We start from the raw sequence: 15944 nt of genomic DNA, 5'->3' as shown, positions 1-15944 counted from the left end.
CCATGTACTAGATGTATTTTATACTCTGTACCTTCTTTCGTATGTGTGTGGAGACTTCCTCGGATAGGCAGCAGTCCTGTACTTTCCACAAGATGCCGAGCTCCCAGTAGCTGATAGAAATGCTGAAATGGATGCATTTGGGTTTATGTTTTTTATTTCTATAAATATTTTTTTTACAGCCTGTGACATAGAAGGCATGAGTTAACTTTAATTCCATTCTTTCTAATTAAAATGGGTATACTGAATCTAAGTAATGTTCCACCTAGAATAATGAACAGTGTAATTTTGTCTGTCTTGGCCAGCTTGTGTGTGTGAACTTTATACCTAATAACAGCTGTACCTCTAAGTCATTGTGACCTCTTTTTAAATGATTATACAAACCTAATAATGTGAAAAGGAACCCTCATTTTTACTTCTTGTCTAATCCGGTGATTATCTGATAGAAGTATTCAAATACTTCATCTCATCTTTTCTTTAACCATTTATTTCCTTTTTTATATTGAATATTTTAGGGGCCTGAAGGAATTGTGGGGATTCCAGGGCAAAGAGGTCGTCCAGGGAAAAAGGTAATTTTTTACATCTTTTTATAAAGGTTTTCTTTCTTCTGATGTGCCTAGCACTCCACAGACTGTTCTAATGTTTTTATTAGTACTAGATAGTAAAGTATTAAAGAATTATAAATGTTGCTTTAAAAGATACATTTATATAAATTAATATTTAATTTCAGTTAGGAGTACTTATTATCTTGATTATTTGAAGGAATATTTTCCATTTTGTAGTTTGTAAAAAAAAAAAAAAAAATCTTGGCTTTTTCTTCTTTCTCTTGTGTGCCAAAAATTCTTTTAGTAGACCATGGGCAAGAAGGAAGATAAAAGGAAAATACTATACCACTTGTGCTATTCAATAGCAACTTTAGTAAAGTATTTGAGAGAAAAGAATGTAACTATAATTATTTGTTGGTAATATGTTTTTCTAAGTTGATTTTGTTTTTTCCATGTGTTAAGAACTACAAGAATGTTTTTACTTGCTTACTTTATATTTTACTAAAATATAGTTGTATTTATAAAATTCTAGTATATTATAATGAAAATTTATATTTCTATAAATATGGAATCAATAATCTATTCAAATGTTGAAACATAGGAATGGTTTTCCCATTGGACTGTGACAGTTTAAAATTATTTATTATAATTGACTTCAAATCACACCATAATTTGATTTTAAGAATTCAATTCCAGCATTTCTGCTAACATATACCTAGTCAGTCTTTTTCAGAATTTCTAGACAGTAGATGGGGAATAAATAATAAAGAGAAATGAATGAGGTAACATTTAGTTGCCATTCTTATTCATTTAAAATAATTTCAATATTGAAGTTTCTTTCATCCCACATAGTATTATGTCTAAAATCAACATTAGTAGTGGGACAGCGCAAGTCTTTATATAATAACAATCTGCACCCCTGGAAAAATAAAATAAATCCTTTTAACTGTTATGAATCCCCAAAATTTCCTGACCAACTGTGTACACAGTAGTTTTTCTTTGTGTCTTCTTGTTTATCAATAATAGAATAGGTTGGTTCTCACTTAAGAAAATGAAGAATAATGCAACGTTGTTCAGGGCACTATATTTTGGTGCTCAAGAGGGGTCAGTTTGTTGACTGGGCGCAGTGGCTCATGCCTGTAATCCTAGCACTTTGGGAGACCGAAGTGGGTGGATTGCTTGAGGTCAGGAGTTCGAGACCAGCCTGGCCAACATGGTGAAACTCTGTCTCAACTAAAAATATAAAACTTAGCCAGGCATGGTGATGGGCTCCTGTAATCCCAGTTACTTGGGAGGCTGAGGCAGGAGAATCTCTTGAACCTGGGATGCAGAGGTTGTGGTAAACCAAGATCACACCACTGCACTCCAGCCTGGGCAATAAAGTGAGTCAGTTTGTCTCATAGAAAGCAGAAGAGAATTAGTTTTCAGAAAGATGTAAAATGATATAAAAATGTTACATATTTTTCAAGGCATACTCCAAGCCAATGAGTGATGATCCCAAATGTACAGAACTGTACACTGGAGCTCTTTTTGTATTGAACAGACTATTGCATTGAAATCCTCTATAGAAACACATGTTTCAAAGAGCTTATGTTTTCTTATAGTAACAGTACATACATGCATACTTACATACATATATAGCAAAGTCAAAAATTTAAAAAATGGTTATTTGGAACTCAACATGAGCACCAGATACCCCCTGCCTGTTTGGTCAAAATTATTTTTTTAATCCTTTTCCAAAATTACTTTTATTTTTAAAATAACTTATGTGGTGATGGTCTATTATTATTGTTAGTGGTGGTCTGTAATATTATTAACCAAATATTCCTCAGGAGCTGTTCAGGAATATCATATAGTTAATTAATATAAGTATAAACATTTTTTTCTTACTTGTCTCTCTTACTAATGTCATTCACAGGGTGATAAGGGACAAGTAGGACCCATGGGAGAAGTTGGAAGCAAAGGTTTCCCTGGAAAAATTGGGAAAAGTGGTCCTAAGGGTGCCAGAGGAACAAGAGGTGCTGTGGTCAGTATTTGATTTGCCTCCAGAACTGAGTCACTGTGGATGGGAAAGAAATGTATCCATGCCCTTAAAGTTTCATCCCTTGATTAGCTTTACAGAGAAGCCAATAGTTCCATTGAAAATAATCTACCTCCATGGGATGTGAAGAATTGTAAGCATTCCACAGTACTTAAATGGCTTAGTGGTTTCTGGACATGACAAGGAGAGGGAAAAAAAAACTGAAAATGGAAATAAAATATGAAATGAGGTTTTAAAAAATAAGATTATAACTCCTAACTGAAGTAGGACATTTTATATGGCCAGCACTTAAAATTGGGATTTAATGTCTATATAAAACTATGCTGTCATGGTTGACTAATTGCTTTGAAAATTAGGTTTACTTGAAATGGATTTTCTTTCTCTGGTTGGAAACAAACCTGCTTTATCTGGATATTATTTTTCTAACCAATTGTAATAAATCTAATATCTAATTCTATCTTTAATCTTAGGAACTTTGTATGATGTTAGGAACAAGTATAGCATGATACTTCTGAACTCATATATTATCAAAATTCTATTTTGAATATATTTAGACCTATTCAGAAAGTCACAGCATGAAAGAGATGCAAAATATTTAAAAGATTATCTGAGTCTCCTGTTTCATAAGCTTTTTTACAAAATGCCTGTGCATTTCCATTTAGTGTAGTCTCCACTTAAATGTTGCAAGTGCTAGGCTTTTCACTATAAAGCTTCTTAGATATCATTGCATAATTTATTTGTTGTCTGAGGAAAGTTTGCTTCAGGCCCATTTTCAGTATTCCATTCCTTACTGTGATCTAGGCCTTTCTTACTTTGTTTTATTTAAATTACTAGTATTTCTCTGTCTTTGACCTGTGTGTAGGTTGATATGTTCCCAACCTACCTTCCCAAGAGGTTTCACTAAATTTACATTCCCACCATAAACATTTCATATTACTTCTGTTGATGTTCACCAATTTGATAAGTGAGAATGTGTATCTTATTTTTCTTTCTATTTACACTTTCCCAGTTGCACTCTTTTCTAATGAAAGTTGCCTATTCATATATACTGCACATTGAATTGTTGCCTTTTTCTTATTGATTTGCAGTCACTCCTTAGATGCTTAAAATATTTATATAATTTTTAAAAATGTTACAAAATATATTACAAATGTTTTTCTTTCTGTAATTTATCTTTTAATTTTGCATATCTTTTGCTGTATAGAACATTTTAATTTTTATATAATCAAACTCATCAGTCTTTTCCCTTATAGTTTCTGTGTTTTAGTCTATTAGAAATGCCTTCTCTACCTAAAGTATATAAGAATATTCTTCCATATTGTTCTAACACTTTCATAACTTTATTTTTACTCTTAAGTCTTAAAGATGTATAGAGGATTTTTTGGCTTTTTTGTTTTTGTTTTTGTTTTTTTGGTATATGAGGTGTAGAAGACTAATTTTATTTTTTCCAAACTGATAGACAGTTGTCCCAATTCCATTTATTGAGTGGCCAGTCTGTTTTCTGCTTTTTTGAAATGCTATCATTACCATAAACTGAATTCTCAAATATTCATTGGTCTGTTTTTATTCTGTTTTATTCTCTGAATCTGGTAGTTGATTTCTGGATCAATACAACACTATTTTACTTACTATACTATTGTGATACCTTCTATTAGGGAAAATACCTCATAATTCACTTTACAAAAAGTTTGATTCTTGCTATGACTTCCTCTCATGTGAACTTTCAATTTTCTTCAATGCTGAATCTTTCTGTAAACACCATGTCTTTTTATTTACTCATATCTGCTTACATACTCTTCAGTAAAATATTTCCCTTATCTCTGTTCTTTATCTTGTTAGCTTTATTCTTAAGTTTTGTTTTTGGTTTTGTTTTGCTTTGCTTTGCTTTTGAGTTTTATTTTCAGTGTTAATGTAATCCTTTCTCTGTTACATTGACTTAGTGATGCTGCTGGTACTATTACATTTTGATCTTACAGCCTCTTTAAGGAATGTAGGTGATTCTCATTGATTCTTTAGTAAATAGTATTGCCTCCCCTTATTTGCTTGCCCGAATTACTACGTTGATTAGAACTTCTACTATAGCAGTGAATAGAAGTCATGATGAGGAAAACCTTGTCTTGTGGGCCCGTCTTTAGTGAAAATGCTTCTAATGCTTATAATGTCAAGTGTTGTTTACAATTGTTTTTTAGACATACCATTTATTTGTTTAAAGAAATTTTTTTTCCCCCGCTGGGCGTGGTGGCTCACGCCTGTAATCCCAGCACTTTGGGAGACTGAGGCGGGTGGATCATGAGGTCAGGAGATTGAGACCATCCTGGTCAACATGGTGAAACCCTGTCTCTACAAAAAATACAAAAAATTAGCTGAGCATGGTGGCGCGTGCCTGTAATCCCAGCTACTCAGGAGGCTGAGGCAGGAGAATTGCCTGAACCCAGGAGGTGGAGGTTGTGGTGAGCCGAGATCGCGCCATTGCACTCCAGCCTGGGTAACAAGAGCGAAACTCCGTCTCAAAAAGGAAAAAATAAAACAAAATTTTTTTTTTTTTTCTTCACGGAGTTTTTGCTCTTATTGCCCAGGCTGGAGTGCAATCCTGCGATCTCGGCTCACAGAGACACCCACTACCGGGTTCAAGTGATTCTCCCGCCTCAGCCGCCTGAATAGCTGTGATGCGCCACCACACCCGGCTAATTTTGTATTTTTGTTAGAGACGGGATTTCCTCATGTTGGTCAGGCTAATCTCAACCTCCCCATCTCAGGTGATCTACTCGTCTTGGCCTCCCAAAGTTATGGGATTACAGGTGTGAGCCACCATGCCTGGCCCTCTTTTCATTCTTAAATGAGAGTTTTGATGAAGAGTAGATGATGAATTTTATCAAATACTTTTACATTTGTTGATATAATCTCATGCTTTATCTCCTTTGTTTGTAAATATAAGACAATTCATTAGTAGATTTCCAAAAGTTGAACTAACAATGAGTTTCTAGGATAAATTTTACTTAGGCATAGTTGCATTATTCTTTTAATGCAAATGGATTCAATTTTTTTTAACATTTTATTTAAGAGTTTTATTTTAGCATATTGCATTTAGCTTATCTTAAAAAGCTTGCAATTATATTTGTAAGAAAAATAGACCTATAGGCTTTTTTTAATGTATACTATCCTTATTGGATTTAGGTATAAGTGTTAGGTCATATAAAATGGGTTGGTAAATTTTTCATAGTGATGCTATGGTACTATTAATAATAGTAATAGTATGGAATATAGATTTTTCTGTCCTTCAAAGGTTTTATTTTATTTTATTTTATTTATTTATTTTTTTAATTTTTTATTGCATTTTAGGTTTTGGGGTACATGTGCAGAACATGCAAGACAGTTGCATAGGTACACACATGGCAGTGTGTTTTGCTTCCTTTCTCCCCTTCACCCACATTTGGCATTTCTCCCCAGGCTATCCCTCCTCACCTCCCCCTCCCTCTGGCCCTCCCCTTTTCCCCCCAATAGACCCCAGTGTTTAGTACTCCCCTCCCTGTGTCCATGTGTTCTCATTTTTCATCACCCGCCTATGAGTGAGAATATGCGGTATTTCATTTTCTGTTCTTGTGTCAGTTTGCTGAGAATTATGTACTCGATTCATCCATGTCCCTACAAACAACACAAACTCATCATTTCTGATTGCTGCATAATATTTCATGGTGTATATGTGCCACATTTTCCCAATCCCGTCTATCATCAATGGGCATTTGGGTTGATTCCAGGTCTTTGCTTTTGTAAACATTGCTGCAATGAACATTCATGTGCATGTGTCCTTATAGTAGAACGATTTATAGTCCTTTGGATATATACCCAGTAATGGGATTGCTGGGTCAAATGGAATTTCTATATCTAAGGCCTTGAGGAATCACCACACTGTCTTCCACAATGGTTGAACTAATTTACACTCCCACCAACAGTGTAAAAGTGTTCCTTTTTCTCCACATCCTCTCCAGCATCTGTTGTCTCCAGATTTTTTAATGATCGCCATTCTAACTGGCGTGAGATGGTATCTCAATGTGGTTTTGATTTCCATCTCTCTGATGACCAGTGACGATGAGCATTTTTTCATTATGATTGTTGGCCTCATATATGTCTTCTTTCGTACAGTGTCTGTTCATATCCTTTGCCCACTTTTGAATGGGCTTGTTTGTTTTTTTTTCCTGTAAATCTGTTTGAGTTCTTTGTAAATTCTGGATATCAGCCCTTTGTCAGATGGGTAAACTGCAAAAATTTTTTCCCATTCTGTTGGTTGCCGATCCACTCTAGTGACTGTTTCTTTTGCCGTGCAGAAGCTGTGGAGTTTGATTAGGCCCCATTTGTCTATTTTGGCTTTTGTTGCCAATGCTTTGGGTGTTTTGTTCATGAAGTCCTTGCCTACTCCTATGTCCTGGATGGTTTTGCCTAGATTTTCTTCTATGGTTTTTATGGTGCCAGGTCTTATGTTTAAGTCTTTAATCCATCTGGAGTTAATTTTAGTGTAAGGTGTCAGGAAGGGGTCCAGTTTCTGCTTTCTGCACATGGCTAGCCAGTTTTCCCAACACCATTTGTTAAACAAGGGAATTCTTTCCCCATTGCTTGTTTTTGTCAGGTTTATCAAAGAATGTATGGTTGTACATATGTTGTGTTGCTTCCGATGCCTCTGTTTTGTTCCATTGGTCTATATTTCTGTTTTGGTATCAGTACCATGCTGTTTTGATTACTGTAGCCTTGTAGTATAGTTGGAAGTCCGGTAGTGTGATGCCCCCCGCTGTGTTCTTTTTGCTTAGAATTGACTTGGCTATGCAGGCTCTCTTTTGGTTCCATATGAAGTTCATGGTGGTTTTTTCCAGTTCTGTGAAGAAAGTCAATGGTAGCTTGATGGGGATAGCATTGATTCTGTAAATTACTTCGGGCAGTATAGCCATTTTCACGATATTGATTCTTCCTAACCATGAACATGGAATGTTTCTCCATCTGTTTGTGTCCTCTCTGATTTCGTTGAGCAGTGGTTTGTAGTTTTCCTTGAAAAGGTCCCTTACGTTCCTTGTGAGTTGTATTCCTAGGTATTTTATTCTTTTTGTAGCAATTGTGAATGGCAGTTCGTTCTTGATTTGGCTTTCTTTAAGTCTGTTATTGGTGTAGAGGAATGCTTGTGATTTTTGCACATTGATTTTATATCCTAAGACTTTGCTGAAGTTGCTTATCAATTTCAGGAGTTTTTGGGCTGAGGCAATGGGGTCTTCTAGGTATACTATCATGTCGTCTGCAAATACAGCCAATTTGGCTTCCACCTTTCCTATTTGAATACCCTTTTCTTCTTTTTCTTGCCTGATTGCTCTGGCTAGAACTTCCAGTACTATATTGAATAGGAGTGGTGAAAGAGGGCATCCTTGTCTAGTGCCGGATTTCAAAGGGGATGCTCCCAGTTTTTGCCCATTCAGTATGATATTGGCTGTTGGTTTGTCGTAAATAGCTTTTATTACTTTGAGATACGTTCCATCGATACCGAGTTTATTGAGGGTTTTTAGCATAAAGGGCTGTTGAATTTTGTCAAAGGCCTTCTCTGTGTCAATTGAGATAATCATGTGGTTTTTGTTTTTGGTTCTGTTTATGTGGTGAATTACATTTATAGACTTGCATATGTTGACCCAGCCTTGCATCCCCGGGATGAATCCTACTTGATCATGATAGATAAGTTTTTGGATGTCCTGTTGCAATCGGCTTGCCAATATTTTATTGAAGATTTTTGCATCTATGTTCATCATGGATATTGGCCTGAAGTTTTCTTTTCTTGTTGGGTCTCTGCCGGGTTTTGGTATCAGGATGATATTGGTCTCATAAAATGATTTGGGAAGGATTCCTTCTTTTTGGATTATTTGGAATAGTTTCAGAAGGAATGGTACCAGCTCCTCTTTGTGTGTCTGGTAGAATTCGGCTGTGAACCCATCTGGACCTGGGCTTTTTTTGTGTGGTAGGTTCTTAATTGCTGCCTCGACTTCTGACCTTGTTATTGGTCTATTCATAGTTTCAGCTTCCTCCTGGTTTAGGCTTGGGAGGATACAGGAGTCCAGGAATTTATCCATTTCTTCTAGGTTTACTAGTTTATGTGCATAGAGTTGTTTGTAATATTCTCTGATGATGGTTTGAATTTCTGTGGAATCTGTGGTGATTTCCCCTTTATCATTTTTTATTGCATCTATTTGGTTGTTCTCTCTTTTCTTTTTAATCAGTCTGGCTAGTGGTCTATTTTGTTGATCCTTTCAAAAAACCAGCTCTTGGATTTATTGATTTTTTGAAGCATTTTTCGTGTCTCTATCTCCTTCAGTTCAGCTCTGATCTTAGTTATTTCTTGTCTTCTGCTGGGTTTTGAGTTTTTTTGATCTTGCTCCTCTACTCTTTCAATTTTGACGATAGGGTGTCAATTTTGGATCTCTCCATTCTCCTCATATGGGCACTTATTGCTATATATTTTCCTCTAGAGACTGCTTTAAATGTATCCCAGAGATTCTGGCATGTTGTGTCTTTATTCTCATTGGTTTCAAAGAACTTCTTTATTTCTGCCTTCATTTCATTGTTTATCCAGTCAACATTCAAGAGCCAGTTGTTCAGTTTCCATGAAGCTGTGTGGTTCTGAGTTAGTTTCTGAATTCTGAGTTCTAACTTGATTGCACTATGGTCTGAGAGGCTGTTTGTTATGATTTCAGTTGTTTTGCATTTGTTGAGCAGTGCTTTACTTCCAATTATGTGGTCAATTTTAGAGTAGGTGTGATGTGGTGCTGAGAAGAATGTATATTCTGTGGATTTGGGGTGGAGAGTTCTTTAAATGTCTATCAGGTTTGCTTGCTCCAGGTCTGAGTTCAAGCCCTGGATATCCTTGTTGATCTTCTGTCTGGTTGATCTGTCTAATATTGACAGTGGAGTGTTAAAGTCTCCCACTATTATTGTGTGGGAGTCTAAGTCTCTTTGTAAGTCTGTAAGAACTTGCCTCATGCATCTGGGTGCTCCTGTATTGGGTCCATATATGTTTAGGATCGTTAGCTCTTCTTGTTGTATCGATCCTTTTACCATTATGTAATGGCCTCTTTGTCTCTTTTGATCTTTGTTGCTTTAAAGTCTATTTTATCAGAGATAAGAATTGTAACTCCTGCTTTTTTTTGCTCTCCATTTGCTTGGTAAATCTTCCTCCATCCCTTTATTTTGAGCCTTTGTGTATCCTTGCATGTGAGATGGGTTTCCTGGATACAGCACACTGATGGGTTTTGGATTTTTATCCAATTTGCCAGTCTGTGTCTTTTGATTGGTGCATTTAGTCCATTTACGTTTAGGGTTAATATTGTTATTTGTGAATTTGATCCTGCCATTTTGATTCTAGCTGGTTGTTTTGCCTGTTAGTTGTTGTAGATTCTTCATTATGTTGATGCTCTTTAGCATTTAGTGTGATTTTGGAATGGCTGGTACTGGTTGTTCCTTTCTATGTGTAGGGCCTCTTTCAGGAGCTTTTGTAAAGCAGGTCTGGTGGTGACAAAATCTCTGAGTACTTGCTTGTTCGCAAAGGATTTTATTTTTCCTTCACTTATGAAGCTCAGTTTGGCTGGATATGAAATTCTGGGTTGAAAGTTCTTTTTTTAAGGATGTTGAATATTGGCCCCCCTCTCTTCTGGCTTGTAGTGTTTCTGCCGAGAGATCTATTGTGAGTCTGATGGGCTTCCCTTTGTGGGTGACCTGACCTTTTTCTCTGGCTGCCCTTAGTATTTTCTCCTCTATTTCAATATTGTTGAATCTGATGATTATGTGCCTTGGAGTTGCTCTTCTTGTGGAATATCTTTGTGGTGTTCTCTGTATTTCCTGCATTTGAGTGTTGGCCTGTCTTGCTAGGTGGGGGATATTTTCCTGGATAATATCCTGAAGAGTATTTTCCAGCTTGGATTCATTCTCTTCGTCACATTCTGGTACACCTATCAAACGTAGGTTAGGTCTCTTCACATAGTCCCACATTTCTTGGAGACTTTGTTCATTCCTTTTTGCACTCTTTTCTTTGATCCTGGTTTCTCGTTTTATTTCATTGAGTTGATCTTCTACTTCTGATATTCTTTCTTCTGCTTGGTCAATTCGGCTGTTGAAACTTGTGCATGCTTTGCAAAATTCTCATATTGTGTTTTTCAGCTCCTTTAATTCATTCATTCCTCTCTAAGGTATCCATTCTTGTTATCATTTCCTCAAATCTTTCTTCAAGGTTCTTAGTTTCTTTGCATTGATTTAAAATATGTTCTTTTAGCTCACAAAAGTTTCTCATAATCCACCTTCTGAAGTCTAATTCCGTCATTTCGTCACAGTCATTCCCCATCCAGCTTTGTTCCCTTGCTGGTGAGGAGTTTTGTTCCTTTGTAGGAGGCGAGGTGTTCTGGTTTCGAGTGTTTTCCTCCTTTTTGCTCTGGTTTCTTCCCATCTTTGTGGATTTATCCACCTGTCGTCTGTGTAGTTGCTGACTTTTCGATTGGGTCTCTGAGTGGATGCCCAGATTGTTGATGATGAAGTATTTTTGTTACTTGGTTTTCCTTCTACCAGTCTAGCCCCTCCACTGTACGACTGCTGAGGTCCACTCCAGGCCCTGCTTGTCTGGAGTGCACCTATAGCAGCTGCGGAACAGTGAGGGATGCTACCAGTTTCTTCTTCTGCTATCTTTGTCCCAGAATGATGCCTGCCAAATGTCAGTCTTCTGGATATAGAGGGGTCAGGGAGCTGCTTGAGGAGACAGTCTGTACTTTATAGGAGCTGAAGTGCTGAGCTGTGAGCTCTGTTGTTCATTCAGGGCTGTTAGGCTGCTACGTTTAATTCTGCTGCAACAGAACTCATAAAAAAAAAACTTTTTTCTCAGATGCTCTGTCTTGAGGGGGTTGGGGCTTTCTTTGTGAGTGTCCGTTGTGCTGTCCTGCCCAGCTAGGAGGCAGTCTAGTCACTATTTGCCTGCCGAGGCTCCGCCCTGCTGGTGTGAGGTTCGCCCTGTTGCTGCAGGCTCTGCCCTTCTGCTGCAGTCTCCGCCCTGCTGCCACAGGCTGCACCCTGTGGCGGAGTCTCTCTGTTGTAGCAGGTTGCGTCGGCAACGGCAGGCTGCGTCAGCTATGGGCGAGTACCTCAGTAGGGGCGGATTTCCTCGGTAATGGCGGACGCCCCTTCCCCACGGAGCTGCACCATACTGGGTTCAGCTGTACCCTAAGGGAACCTCTCCATCGGGAGCATTTGGAATCTCCATTTTGTTTGCCCCACTGCACTACCCCAAACGCTGTTTTCCTGGAATCTCCTGGGCTGGCTCACTGTCCAAGTCCCATTCAGTCTCAAGTTCAGCCCTCTCAAGTCTCAGATTGCCAGTTCAACAGGGCACCCTGACCAGTGCGCTTTGCTCAGAGCACTGTGTAGCACCACTGAGCTACAGCGCCAGCCGGCTGCACCAGCCAAAACCTCTGCCTGGCGTCCTGCATCTCTTTTATACTTGGGAATTTCCCCGTTCTGTGGGCAACAAAGATCCGTGTGGAAATGCGGCCCTGACTCACCCTCTCCGTGCATTCACCGAGAGCTTCAATCCTGGGTTGTTCTCACTGCACCATCTTGAGTCCTCCTTCTCTTCAAAGGTTTTATAAAACTTGCTATTAAAACAATCTGAGCTTAATGTTATTTTATTAGCATTATTTTAGTAGATCTTTGACTTTCTTTTCAAATTTTGTACCTTCTTGAATTTTGAATTTTTTTAAAAAAATTATTTTATCTATATTTTCATATTTAGTAAGTGAAATTTGAAATAATTTTCTTATAATTAAAATTTCTTTCTGTGGTTATGTTCTTGTTTCTAATGTTGTTTTATTGTGTCTACTCTTTTCCATGATCAGATTTGCCAAGTATTTTGCTATTTTATTAGTCCATTCAAAATGTCTACTTTGTTTTTCACTCAAAATTTTTTTAATGGTTTTCTGTTTCACTAATTTATGCTTTAATATTAATATTTTCTTGAATTAAATGTCTGGCCCATTTATTTAATAAATGTGTTAAGAAGCTACCTGTTTTCTTTTGAGTGCTACTTTGGCGATATTTCCATATTTTTATGTTTGTGTTTTTACCATCATTTGATTATAAATAGCTTGCAATTTTAGATTTTATTTTCTCCTGAAGAAGAGGTATCTTAAAGGATCTTTCTTTTTAAGTAGATTTTTAAATTTTTATTGCTCATTTTTAATTACTTTGCATTATAGCAAGAGGATGTGGCCTATATGATTTCTGCCTTGAGGAAACTTATTAAAATTTTATTTGAGGCCTACTATACTCAAGTTTTGTCAAAAGATTATGTATTCTTTTTTTTCTCTTCTTTTCTTTCTTTCTTTTTGGGGGGTGGCTAATAAACAGTTCTAAGTATTTTCGTTAAATAAAGTAGTTAGCTAAGTTACTTAAATCCTTATAGCTTTCTTACTGTTTTTTGTTGCTATTTAAATCATTGATTTCTGAAAACAGTTTTTAAGGTCTGCCCATCATATTTTCTTTTATTTTCACTTATTTTTTGGAGGTTACATGTTTTGTATATATATCTTAGATACATTAAGATTCATATTTTCTTTTTTGAATTGCACATTTTATTTCTTGTCATATTGGCTCCAAGAGTCACTTGGAGTCAGCAACAGCCTTTAGCACTGCCTGCTTTTTGGGCAACAGTTTCTACACTCATTCACTTATCCTCTAAGCAAATGCTGCCGTCAGTTATCCAGCACAAATAGAAGAATAGGAATACCTAACTCTTTTCCCCAATTAGTCACCTGAACCTATCCTGCCCCTTCCATGTCTTGATTTCAGCATTTGAAATTTCCTTAAGACTATTTGCATATCTGCAACAATTTTTTTCTTTCCGTATTTTCAGCCCTAGTTTTCTTTCTCAGATTACAAAATTTTGGTCCAATAATGACATTTACTTATTATCCAGTGTTGTTATTACAAACAAATAGCTTTTCTTTTTCTCTCTCTCTTTTAGTTGGATGGGACTATTGAAACAAGCATATGTCATTCAGCCATCTTGAGCTAATGAATACTGAGTAGTTATATTCTAGTCTACATTATTCACCTAGGTAGTGGCTGAATTCTTATTAATGTTTTAAAATTAATTTTGTGCAATTTCTTTTTTAGACTGAAACTTGTTCTTAATTTACTGATCAACTATTAACCATTGATCGGTAAATTAAGACTCATTTACTGATCAATGAAAATTAAGACTCATTTACTGATCAATGAAACCAACTATTAACCATAGATCAGTCTTAATTTACTGATCAACGGTTAATAGTTGCAGTGTTAACTTTTTAGAACTAGGACTTTAAAGAAATCACCAAATATAGTGAAACCGTATGATTAAAAGGGAAATACTATATATGCAGAATCCAGTGACTTGGTTCTAGTGTGATATTTGGCAAGTCTCATACCTATTCTGTGCCTTAATTTTCTCATCTTCTATTTGTTTTGAGACTCAAATAGGAGAGTCAATATGGAATGTTTTTGATAATATGAAATATAGGATTTTTTCATTTTTTTTAACTTTTTTCAGTTGTCTGAGCAATCTGTTTATTAGGCTAAGGGCATTTGCTGATTAATCTTTGACTTACATTTTTTTATCATCTATAAAACGTTGATAATAAGAGTACTTATAGTGTAACTATAACATGTACGTTGTCAACCATTTCTATTTTAACAACTTTGGCCATGACTAGAACCGTATTCATCAAAGCATCTGAGACTAACATTGAGTATGGAGTTCTGGATCCCATAGTGACAATGTCAAAAACTCTCAGGTTGCACTCTCTAATATTCAGTGACCCACAACTACCACAAACTTTGACAGATGTAAATCACACTTCCAATAATATTGTCAAGGATCAGCAGGATTCTGACAACTGAAAGTATTTTTTTAGATATAATTAAGGATGTTTATATCAGAAGTAAACCAAAACGACATTTGTTGTAGAACGTTTTGTTTTCAGAAAAAAAAAATACAGACAAAAGTTTGCGTGTTATTTTTTGCTTTCCCTTTTCAAACTAGACAAATTTCAACTATGAAAAATCTAAAAGTAACAATTTAAAAAATAGGAGTACCAGTCTAATGATTTAAACAATTCTCTGCTTTCTCTATCTCACTAATATTTACTTTGTTTTTTAGGGACATTTAGGATTGATGGGACCTGAGGGAGAACCAGGAATTCCAGGCTACAGGGTAAATATTTATAATTGAAAAAGTATATTCGCATGAAAACATTTTTATTAAAGATGATATCCCAAATATGCAAATTATCATGAAATCTTTCTGTTAAACCTTTCTAACATATTTAGGTCTCATCCTCCTAGACAGTGAATCCTATTTTTCATTTCAGACTACTATAATATCTAATACCTAGGTAGAGCATGTTTAAATGTCTACTTGTCCTTTTGTAGGGCCATCAGGGTCAACCAGGACTCTCTGGATTGCCAGGACCTAAAGGAGAAAAGGTTTGCATATATATTGGCTTTGAGTTTATGAATTATTCCTGAAAGACTGCATGGAGAAATTTTCAAGGAATAAAAGAAGCACTTTTAATGTTGAAAATTTTACTAATTATGGAAGAAAAAAATAAATATGAAGGAGCTAAAATTTAAATAAATTATTAAAATATCTTCCATGGGTTGTTTCAAGACTGAGCTGAAATAATATTGTGAAAATACTTTGCAATCTGTAGAGCTTTGTAAAAGTAAAATTAATTAATTATTTATATAAATCATAAGGCTCTAGATTAAATAATTAATTATAGCACATTTATATTAGGAGTTTTGGGGCAGGAGAGTCAGGATCAAGCAATCTTGACTGTTGCCCAGGCTGAAATCAGACTGATCAAGTAATCCTCCCACCCCAGGCTCCTGAGTACCACAGGTGTATACTACCACATCTGGCTTATTTATATTAAAGATTAAAATTTTTTGATGATTTAGGAATAACTACAGCAGTGCTTTTAATTTGTAATATAATTGAAAACCTGACATTTTAAGAAAATTTCTGAGCTTCTTCTTATGTAATTAAAGCAGATTGATACTTCCAAGAAGAACTCTGTACAAATTACAACTCTGTATAAAATATCATATGCTTAGTTTCTTACATCAAAGTTTTCCACTTAAGATAAAATCAAACTGTATTTCCTAATACATTAAAAAATAATAGGTTGTATATTATTGAAACTTATTTTACTTATTGAGTTTTTGTTTATAAATCATTATTTTCATTTTAGGGCTACCCAGGAGAAGATAGCACAGTCCTAGGACCACCTGGACCTCGAGGTGAACCAGTAGGTCTTTTT

At 35.9% G+C, this 15944-nt stretch overlaps 1 protein-coding gene across 8 annotated transcripts in view; it reads left to right on the top strand.

The window, feature by feature from the left end:
- COL24A1 (collagen type XXIV alpha 1 chain) overlaps positions 1 to 15944 on the top strand; it is a 387629-nt gene that overhangs the window by 278468 nt on the left and 93217 nt on the right. For all 8 annotated transcript variants that reach the window (XM_035252039.3, XM_078332354.1, XM_035252040.3 and 5 more), the window contains 5 exons: positions 513 to 566; positions 2461 to 2568; positions 14780 to 14833; positions 15052 to 15105; positions 15876 to 15932. In XM_035252039.3, coding sequence (XP_035107930.3) covers positions 513 to 566; positions 2461 to 2568; positions 14780 to 14833; positions 15052 to 15105; positions 15876 to 15932 — 327 coding nt within the window. The remainder of the gene's footprint in view (positions 1 to 512; positions 567 to 2460; positions 2569 to 14779; positions 14834 to 15051; positions 15106 to 15875; positions 15933 to 15944) is intronic.

Source organism: Callithrix jacchus, chromosome 7 (assembly GCF_049354715.1).
Source record: "Callithrix jacchus isolate 240 chromosome 7, calJac240_pri, whole genome shotgun sequence".
In the NCBI taxonomy this organism is placed as follows: domain Eukaryota; kingdom Metazoa; phylum Chordata; class Mammalia; order Primates; family Cebidae; genus Callithrix; species Callithrix jacchus.
This window is presented reverse-complemented; position numbering and strand designations above follow the sequence as displayed.